At 43.3% G+C, this 10,497-nt stretch overlaps 1 protein-coding gene across 1 annotated transcript; it reads left to right on the top strand.

Annotated features, from left to right (window-relative positions):
* The first annotated feature begins 590 nt into the window (after window positions 1–590).
* On the top strand, window positions 591–10,262 carry scpep1 (serine carboxypeptidase 1). The gene is made up of 13 exons (XM_080774876.1): window positions 591–731; window positions 968–1,101; window positions 2,321–2,410; window positions 2,696–2,851; window positions 3,135–3,209; window positions 3,608–3,680; window positions 4,365–4,402; window positions 5,016–5,144; window positions 5,252–5,339; window positions 5,440–5,553; window positions 8,141–8,278; window positions 9,160–9,323; window positions 10,071–10,262. Exons 1-13 carry the CDS (start codon window positions 662–664, stop codon window positions 10,131–10,133), a joined length of 1,332 nt encoding a protein of 443 aa, XP_080631002.1. The 5' UTR covers window positions 591–661; the 3' UTR covers window positions 10,134–10,262.
* The last annotated feature ends 235 nt before the right edge of the window (window positions 10,263–10,497 follow it).

Genomic DNA, 10,497 nt, shown 5'->3' with positions numbered 1-10,497 from the left:
ATTATTGATGAATATTGAACATTATATATTGAATATTAAACAAAAGTGTAATGCTTTATTGGGTCGTCCACTCACAGTTAACAGTCTTTGTATTGAGTTTGTGCTTGAAATGTACTGTAATTCTACAAACTGTTAATAAATATTTCAATCAATCAATCAACCCTGTCCCTAAAGCTAATAACACGGAATAAAACCATTTCAGTTTAAACAGCTGTGGTTTGCTAGGGTTTAGCCTAAGATTTTTTTAGACGTAGTCGTATGCATTTATCGATTCTGAAAATGTCAGAATCCTATAATTAGGCTATATTTGCCATTCTCAAACCATCAGACTGTTAAACCCATAGACTGTAAAAAAAAAAAAAAAAGAAAAAAAAAAAGTTAAACCACTTCCTTCCATGTCAGTCGACCAGTGGTATATTTATTTCAATTTCGACCATGCTCCTATCAGCTGTCTCTGCATGCCTGCAGTGTCAAACAGTCAACACACACACGTGTGGGTTTGTTGTTTACGTTGGAAATCTTCACCATGCAGCAGGCAGCAGCAGCAGCTGTGATTCATTCTAGTCACTAGTCAGCTGATCACTTGGTCACATGATCCAAGTGGTAGAAAAGCAGTGAAGTCAGCAGGCCGTCCCGCAGACAACTCACTACTGGAACAACAATGGGACAGTTGAAAACATCACTGCGTTGCGGAAGCGTGGCGCTATTCCTCGCCCTGGTCCTCAATACAGGTACGCGTGCAAGTGTGTTGTTAACGTGTATCGTATACTAGTAACTAGTGTATACTAACTATATTGTAATCTGTAGATATGTTTTATAGCTACATGCTTTGTTGAATGTGAAAGTCACCAACTAGCTCAGTCATTCCCAAAACACCTGCTTTTGCGATTTGTAAATAAAAGGGAATGAATCAAATCAGTGAGTGACTATTTAAGGTGCTATATGTAATTGAACTACATTTCCACAGGTTGGTCGAGTCCCTTGCCAGATAAAGAAGCGTGGGGCTATGTGAAGGTGCGAGATGGGGCCAACATGTTCTGGTGGCTGTACTACAGCCAGACTGCACCATACGAGGACCGGCCTCTGGTGATGTGGCTGCAGGTAGGTCAACCAAACGAACCACTCTAGTGTGGAGGACTGGTGATCTAACCGAAGGAAGGCTGGGGGAATCTATAGACCACAGCACAGCAGACATTGTGATTTCCCATAGAGGGGGTAGAACTTAGTAGATGGTGAAATCCAGTGATATTGTTGCAGTGTTTTTCATTTAGGTGTCGTTTGTTTGGCCGCCAGCCAGGCCCTCAGAACCTTCTCGTGTCCTTACACAGACGTGGCACTTGATTCCCCCCCCCCCCCCCCCCACAATCTGCTGCAAATTTCAGGCCCGACAGTGATGTAGGTCACCGGATCCTCCTGTGCCAGGCAGCGGGAGGAGGGCATTATAGCCTGCCCACAGTGCCCTGCAAACACAACGAGCTACAAATGAGACACAGTTGTGTCTATTTCTCAAACATAACTTGACAAATTGTGCCCTGCCCGGCGCCCTCCTATACCCCCCCCCCCCCCCCCCCCACGCAAGCTACACTACAGGACCAGGAGACAAAGGTTCTAAGCAGCACAAGTCTTTGTCCCCGTTTCACAGGGACAAAGACTTGGCCCCTAGATGTGTCACAGAGACAAATTTATTTTTGGGAGCCATTGCTGGCTGTATGAATACCAAAAAGAAATTACAATTTGGAATATTATTGCTTATAGCAGCTTTAAGATGATAACATTAACTCCAGGAGTTAATGTTATTAACTTGACTGCATTCGAACCATCTATGTCTATGTGACATCAAAGTGTCTGCTGTGAGGAAATTGGGTTAAGAAAACACAGTTTTAAATTAGATTTGGCACACATACGCATGCTCGCGCCACACATACGCATGCTCGCACCATGGCTGGCTTGCAGGAGAATAGTTTGGTTCCACTAGTTTACCTTCCAGTTGTGATTCTTGTACCATGTAAGTTGGGGAAAAAAAGAAATGCATTGGCCTAAGTGGACTTTCTTTAGCAATGATTAAGAAGCAAACCAACCACTGGCAATGTTAAACGGAAGATGAAAACCCCTATTGATTAAGGAGCGGCACCACTTAACATGCTATGTGGAAAAACTTACAATATATTCATTCAAACCTTTTATTTATTCTCGAGAGACTAAGAGACTAGGTTACCCTCGTTTGCAGTGTCGTCGTTGAGATACAGTACAACATAATACACCAATATGCTAAAGACTGGATTGATACTAAATGCAAACAATATATATTTGTTGTTTTCAGGGTGGCCCAGGAGGTTCAGGTAGTGGCTTTGGAAACTTTGAGGAGATCGGACCCTTGGACAGAGGGCAAAAACCCAGAAAAACAAGCTGGGTAAGATGGCTTTCGTTGGTGAATTCTGTAGCTTTTGTCAGGTTGCGCTATAGTTTGAATTTCTCCCCCCGAATGTCAAGTATACACTTGTTCATATAGTATTAAAGACCGCTCTGTGATAAAACTGGACAAATTAATCCTCAGGGGGATACTGCTGTGAATACACAGTATGGTCTCAGATAATTACCATGTTTCTTGGCACAGTAACTTGGGACCTTTTTGAGAATAAACAGCGCTGCAAAAATGGTACACTAAGTAATGATGTGTGTATGCAATATGTTTCAGGTGCAGGAAGCCAATGTGCTGTTTGTGGATAACCCTGTGGGTACTGGCTTCAGCTACACGGACAGACCAGATGCTTATGCTAAAGACGTGGCTACGGTTGCCTCCGACATGTTGGTTCTGCTGAAGCACTTCTTCACAGACAAGGAGGAATTCCAGGTACGACCAACCACATTGTGTCCTCCGCACTAAGATCCTCAACCGATCTACAAGCCCACTGCGCGTTGCATTGTGATGTGTTGTGTGGTCGCACATGGCTAAGTACGGAATAGACCCAAGCATAAGGCCTTTAGCTTGTTTGATCTCTTGTTTTTTTTATTTGCATCGTAAGTGAACAAATTAGTTGATGCGTTATTGTTTTCTTATCTTTAAGTCTCTTGCCGATTTCTTCCTTAGTTTTAGCTGTCATTGTAATGATGCTATGATGGTCTGTTCTCTACAGAATATCCCCTTCTACATTTTCTCCGAGTCGTACGGAGGGAAGATGGCTGCAGCTATATCCCTGGAACTGCATAAAGTATGTGCAAGTTTGATTTTTCTTTTTGCCGTTTTTCCACAGACTTCTCTTTTTGACAGTGTTGTTCACTTGCATGTGGTGTATGTTAGTCATTGTTGGTGTCATATGAAAATGAGCTGGTGTCACAGGATGATGGCCAAATTTAAGCTAAAGACGAATGACCCATTGAGTTGGTTCCTTTTTTTGGTAAGTGCAGTCGTGTGGCATACAATCAAAATGTATTTTTATCAAAGCATTGCTATTTCCCTATTGGCTTAAAATAGCCTATGGAATATCGGTTGCAGCCAGGTGCAAGCAATGTGCAAAAAGTCTGATTCCAGATGAAAATGTGTTCAATACTGAATAACTATGAATGAATTGCATGACGTGTTTAATGTACATCCCATGTGTCTGTCAAGGCCATAGCTAAAGGCATGGTGAAATGCAACTTTGCTGGGGTGGCGCTTGGAGACTCGTGGATTTCCCCAATAGGTCAGTATCGGTCAGTCCAGTCTTGACGTACGTTTCCTCTGAATGAATTAATTTGACGATAAAAAGAAGAGCACTTCCACAACATAAATTGTAGAAAATATATCACTATTTAATTTGTGGTATTCTCATAACACCTTATAACTTCAGAATCACTCTTCAGACTACAAACTCTGGCGAAACTTTACACGGTGCAATGCTGACGTGTTATTTTGTCGGGTACTCAATGATTGGGGTTTCAACTCCTAGATGTAACAGAATTCCAGACACATCAAATTGGGTTAGTTAGCATGCAGGACTTGTAATGTGAAATCTCTTCAGGATGCATTGATGCGGCTGCCAATCCTGAGAGTGGCTTGATGCCAGTCTCAAACACTTGTACTCAGCATCTGTGACGCCAAGAACCGATGCCCCCTCCCCGTCAACAGACATTTGGCTTCTTCTCGTTCTCTGTGAAAGTGGCATTTTGTAAATCGCTTCTTAACCACTTGCACTAGCGTCTCTATTCTGGATGGAACATGGCCGATCTGCATGTCGCATTGCGACACATTTGGAGGGGATAGGACCACGTTTCTAAGCATGGAGGGTTTGGTTCACGTAGTTAAAACTCACTGTTGGTGTTCAGAGAGAACCGTATATCTGAACACTCCACGGGCTAAATTATTTCCATTTCTGTCTTCTCCGCAGACTCTGTTATGACCTGGGGCCCTTATCTCTACACCACGGTGAGACAGACGGACACATGCACACAAACACACCTGTCAAATGTCTGCAGTGTAGGAACTGAGCTTTGTGTGACATGTCTTTGGTTAACCACAGGAACCCTAGCTTCCCTATTCTGGGGCATGTTGTAATGGGTTAATATTAGGCAGACCTTGAGCAACAATAGACTTGTCTACAAAGCTTGTAGATCTGCTATTTTTGCAGAAGATTATTGTATAGGGGAGAAAGGAAGGGTGCATTGTCTCGGGCTACATTGAAAATGAGGGCCTGCCCTCAGTACTCTGGTACAATTTGAACTCTGTAGGCATAGCACATGTGTCACACAGAGAACCCCAGTGTTGCTGAATTTGTAGCCTCGGAAACCAAGACGTTTTTATTTCCAGTGAGGAAAAATCCACTTAAATTCGGCATAGAGTAGCGCAAACATTGCTCACTCTCTGCTCCTCTCTCTGTCGCTTCAATTAATTAGTCTCATGTCGCGCAGCTGCGCATAGTTTCTCCCGGCGGATCCTGCCGGGAGAAACTATGCCATTAAAAAGCTACTGAACTTGAGTCCAGGCCCCGTAGAGTGTCCATCCCAACATGTCCTCCGCGTTTGCTGTCCCCTCTGTCCAGTCCCTGTTGGATGACAAGGGCCTGACGGAGGTCAACAGTGCGGCGGACGCTGTGAAGAAGGCAGTGGAGCAGGAGGAGTTCCTGAAGGCTACTGAGCTCTGGTCCGTGACCGAAACCGTAGTGGAGCAGGTTGGTGGGGTTTTTTTTTTTTTTTTTTTTTTAGATTTGCAATTTGCTTTAAGAAAATGTATTTATTTTTAAAATGCTGGTATTAAAGTTATGCTCTTTCATCTCAGAATACGAACGGAGTCAACTTCTACAACATTCTGACCCAAGACCCTGATGAGGCACTCGGCAGTTCAACAGGAGGCGGAGACTTCATCTGTAAGACACGGAATATTGTTTGATTTCTTGTTTTCTGTTATCAGTTGACCGTGTTGTAACGATTGTCTCTCCTGCTTTCTGTCGTGGCGTGGGGGAGCAGCTCTGCTGGCACGCCGTCACCTCGGCCCGCTGCACCGCCAGTCCCTGGCAGAGCTGATGAACGGGCCGGTCAGGAGGAAGCTGGGCATCGTCCCCCAAAATGTGACGTGGGGAGGTACTGCACTGAGTCTCTTATCGCCTCCTCCTCCCTCATTTTCTCTTTTGATATGCAGAATATGCCACATTCTACCACAGGTCGTTTCGTTTGGTTGAAACGGCCTTCTAGCTGTGGGTTTAAACCAGCACCGTTCAACACCCTAATCAAAACAAAGAATTCAGCTGGCTCTGTTCTCCCAGAACGCTAGCAAACTCGGTGGCTAGGCTATAGCTACTTTCTTGGGACATTTGTGGTCGTAGTGACTACATCTATCTGTGGTAGAATTGCAGTATTACACGAGGGTGTGGGTTAACGTGATTATTCCCACGACAGGGATGCGGTCAGGAACGAGACTAAGGGCGCTTTCACACCCAAAGTTCGCTTAGAAGGTCCGGATCAAGGACCAAGGACCAAATATTAGCATTTTGATTTTGGTCCGTTTGGTGTTCACACTGGACTTTGTAAAGCGTACCAAATATGTAAACAAATGACACGTGGACATGTTAAGCGAACCAAATAGTGAGGGAAAAAGAACATGAGGGGAAATCACTGTCTACAATTTTTGGGGCAACCTTCAGTCACACAGAGAGAGAAGAGAACAGCAACATGACAGCAACAACTTGCTATTGCATTCATTCTTAATTATTTTATTAGCCAAATAAGAGCAACAGGTGAACAGAGGAGCAGGTGTTTGAACAATAATGTGCTTGCTGCTGATGCATACAATTCACGGAGACGTATAGCCTACAACAACAAGGTATCCCCGATAAAAATGACTTTTCTTCCATGTGTGCACCTTGACCTGATTAGATATGTTATTTCTGCGCATCAAATCGGCAGGCATTTCCATGTCATCTTATGGTTTAAACTTGAAGGTGGTCAGTTAGTAGGTTATTGAGCTTCAAGTCAGAAAAGCTCCGCTGCAGCTAATTGAGTTGACCTAGTTTTACGTCTTTTGCTATAGTGATGTAATCAATTAATCATTTGGGACCACCTGTGTATAGCTTATTTAACATTGGCTTTTTCTCTATACGTGCGGCCGTGCGCGACATGGATGATTTTAAATATTTCAAATTCTCTGTCTCTGCGTCTCTCCCATATAAATATATGGTTCTCTCCCCCTCATGTGCGCCCCCCCCCCCCACACACACACACAGACAGACAGACAGACAGACAGAAAAAAGTAGGGGACACGAGTTGAAAGAGAAACTCTCGCATGAAGACTCATGCATCGCATGCTTTGTCATAACTTTGCGTGACGGCTGCGCATGCTTAAAATAAACAGATCTACAAGCTTACATCCACGTGTACCATATACCGTACACCATTCCGTGTCGATAATTATACATCTGTTATTTTTGCGCATGTGAACCTCGTACGCTGCCATTACATTTGCGCTGCGCCTCGACATGCGTCTACTATTAAAATAAAATCAGACTGTCAGCTGTCATATCAATAGTGATCCCCGTAAAAAATACATGCTTTTATAACTAATTATTAATGCAGCCTCACAACTGCCGAAGCCCGACAGCTATTTTGGCTATCGTACTGTATTTGGTCCTCTATAAAGTCTGAATGCATTCACACCAGTAACGAACCGCACCGTGGTTCGTTTGGAAGCGAACCGAGTCCGGCCTTTTTTAGCGGACCATGGTTCGTTTCTTTGATCCGCACCAGAGTTCGGATGCATGTTCACACCAACCGAACCAAAGGGGTAAGCGGACCATGGTTCGTTTTAAACGAACCAAACATGTCCGGTGTGAAAGCGCCCTAAGTCGAGTTCCGCAAGCATCACTGAAGTGTAATATTGCTTAATGTGTAATATTTCTTAACCCATTGAGACCCGTTACCCATTGAGACCTATACGTTGTCATACCATTTCAATTTGGGAGCCACCTCTGTGTCATTAGTTGTTACATGTAGAAACATTATTATTTTAATTGTATAGTCCGTTTGTTGTGTTTTTGACAGCACATTTTTATTTTAGTTTTAGTAGTAGTCTCTTGAATAATTTTCACTTAGTTTTAGTCACCTTAGTTAGAGTTAGTTTAGAAATGTCACCTGGAATGTGTTGGTGTTAGTTTAGTTTTAGTCGACTAAATGTCATGAGATTTTAGTCTACTAAATCTACAGGTGATTTAGTAGACTAAAATGTGTTTTGGCGGGCCTTGATGCCGTCATAATGGCTGATTTTACACTTGTAGATCGGCTATTTTCAGCATGCAACTAATTGTAAAATGACTTATACTGGATCTCTTGTACACGAGTCTCTTACTAACATTTTAGTCTAGTTTTTATTTGTTGACGAAATTGTCAGTATATTTAGTTTTAGTCATCATAGTTTAGTTTTCCATTTAGTTTTCGTCAGTGAAAAAAGGTAGTCGACGAACATTTTCCGCCTTAGTTTTAGTCGACGAAATCGACACTGGTGTGGTCTGGAAGTTACATTTCACGTGGACTTTAACACATTTTGGGCAGGAACCCCTTTTGGTGTGCTAATGAGTATCATTTCGGGGGTCCTTGACATGAAAAGGTTTGGGAACCCCTGCTCTATATCATACTAACGCCCTTCTCTGTGTGTGTGTGTGTGTGTGTGTGTGTGTAGCCCAGTCTGGGGAGGTGTTCAGCAACATGGCCGGAGACTTCATGCGTCCCGTCATACACACTGTTGACCGTTTGCTGGACGCCGGGGTCAACGTGACCATCTACAATGGACAGCTGGACCTCATAGTGGACACCATGGGTATTGCACCTCACATTTCTATGTCCGCAGGGCTTAAAGTTTTCAGTCCTGAGATCAGTGCAGATTTGCCAAAAAATCATTTTCAGTCATGGGATTTTTGTGTGGCTTTAATTAAGCCCTGTGTCCGACTGCAGTAAGGTGTTGCACGCCAGGTAGCCAATCAATCTGATTGGTCAAAGATTAATTTCCAACCGTAATGCTGACTGCAGTTACATGTGGCCAGCAGAGCATTATTGGTGGCTGTGCAAATTCTTCAGGTAAACTCCAAACGTGGATTATAATCTGTAAACGTCAATTTGTTATCCAGGTTGGTAACACATTGGTAACCTTAACATGACCGTGTCTATATCACCTTAATCAGGATACAATGGAATGGAAGATTTATTATTATGGATCCCAACGCAGTGCTAGGAAAGCCCCTCTGTGATTGGCCAGTAGTCGTGTATCACTAACTCTAACCTCAGTAACACTATGCCTGCCCGGGAGCCAATCGGGCACATGCTAAGGCAAGTCTATCCCAGAGCCATCTAATGGAAGAGATACGATATTGAGGGGGCAGAAACTGAGCGCACGAGTGCTGCCTGAAAGGGAGACAAGCTGGAGTTTGAAATGCATTGTTTTCAACGAGGGCGGCGCAAATAAGAGCAATTTTAGGCATGTGTGCAACATGACAACTGTTATAAAGTGTTGTACAGCAACAACTAAAGTCTCTGTGATGTTTATGTCGTACGTTTCCCCATGAAGTGAACCTGAGTTTTCGTAACCGTCTTACTCTATGGCTCCAGTCTATCCTAGAACGTTTGTGTGGGCTTCATAATCACACGGAATAGACTGCAGGTGGTGGTGTTGACTGCGTCGTGACGACTCGTCCATTTTCACAGGCCAAGAGCTGTGGGTCAAACGGCTGAAGTGGGCGGGGCTGCCAGCCTTTAACGAGAAGAGATGGACAGCCCTGGATGACCCTGCCTCCCCGGGCCAGACCGGAGCCTTCTGCAAGAGCCACAAAAACTTCTCCTTCTACTGGATCCTCAAAGCAGGACACATGGTAAACGCTGGATTTTAAGGCCAGGAACCCCTTTTTGGTTTTTCAAGCATTATGTTATACTTTAGCTATTGAAAAATGGCAAATCTACAAGCTCATAGCGCGCCACCGAGTGCCGCGCTACGAGCTTGTGGGTCTGCTATTTTTTTTTTAATCGTGAAAATGTGGCGCAATTTGCAAATCTTTGAATATATATTCTTTCAGAGTGAACATTTTTAAGTCTTGTGCTTCTGTGGAGTCCCTGGAACAACATATTTTCAGATGGGAGGGAGGGGGGGGGGGGGGTCAGGGGCCAATTAAATATATTTTTGGGGGTCCTTGACATGAAAATGTTTGAGAACCACCGACATGGAAACATAGGGTTTTTCAAGAAAACTGTCAGGATTTAGAAAGTTGGAAAATGATCAAAGTACAAGCTCTCAACACCTCAAATTATTGTCTCATGAATGCATCAAAAAATCTCCATGAATAAGGTTTCATGGGTCGTGTAATTGACAAGACTACTTGACTATTTTGTAATGTGTAGCAAAGACACGTTCATATGTTGCTACTGCCATTAGACGTGTTTACTGTTGATTCAAAAATGGTTGATATACAAGCTCTCAGCACGTCAAATCATGCCACAATGCGAGCTTAAAGAACTGTACTGGTTTAGGAGGCATTTGTAGAATCGGCCTCGGGTGGGTTCCAATTGTTCAAATAAAAATGTATTAACTTTTTTTTTTTTTTTTGCTGATTTGATATTGACAGATTCCATCGGACCAGGGACCCATGGCTTTACAAATGCTGAGGATGGTGACGCAGCAGGCCTGATCTCTCACACACCTCACTGATGGCAGCTGGAATGCCTGTTATGACAATCACAGCAACACTCTGATCAACCAAATTGTCACGTTTCTTTTTAATTGCTGTTCGAACAATAAAACCATTTTCTTTTTTTTTTGTAAATGCCGCTGGTTTATTTTGTTTGAGATAAAAATTTGGAAGAAGTTTGACGGTGCAGAGAATTTTGCAGGAGGTATGACTTTTGTCTTGAATGAAGTTTAAGTCAATTGTAGAGCAATAATAAGCCTTCATCAATGTATTCATTATGGAACCTCACCTGTTCTGGTTACATGTTTGCAAGTCTGGCTTTTGGTTGTGCGCAGTCTTGGCTCTGTCTTTCAATCCATTTCCC

Source organism: Protomyctophum bolini (assembly GCF_963924005.1).
Source record: "Protomyctophum bolini genome assembly, chromosome: 11".
Lineage (NCBI taxonomy): Eukaryota > Metazoa > Chordata > Actinopteri > Myctophiformes > Myctophidae > Protomyctophum > Protomyctophum bolini.
The sequence above is the reverse complement of the archived record's forward strand: the minus strand, read 5'-3'. Positions and strand labels throughout refer to the sequence as shown.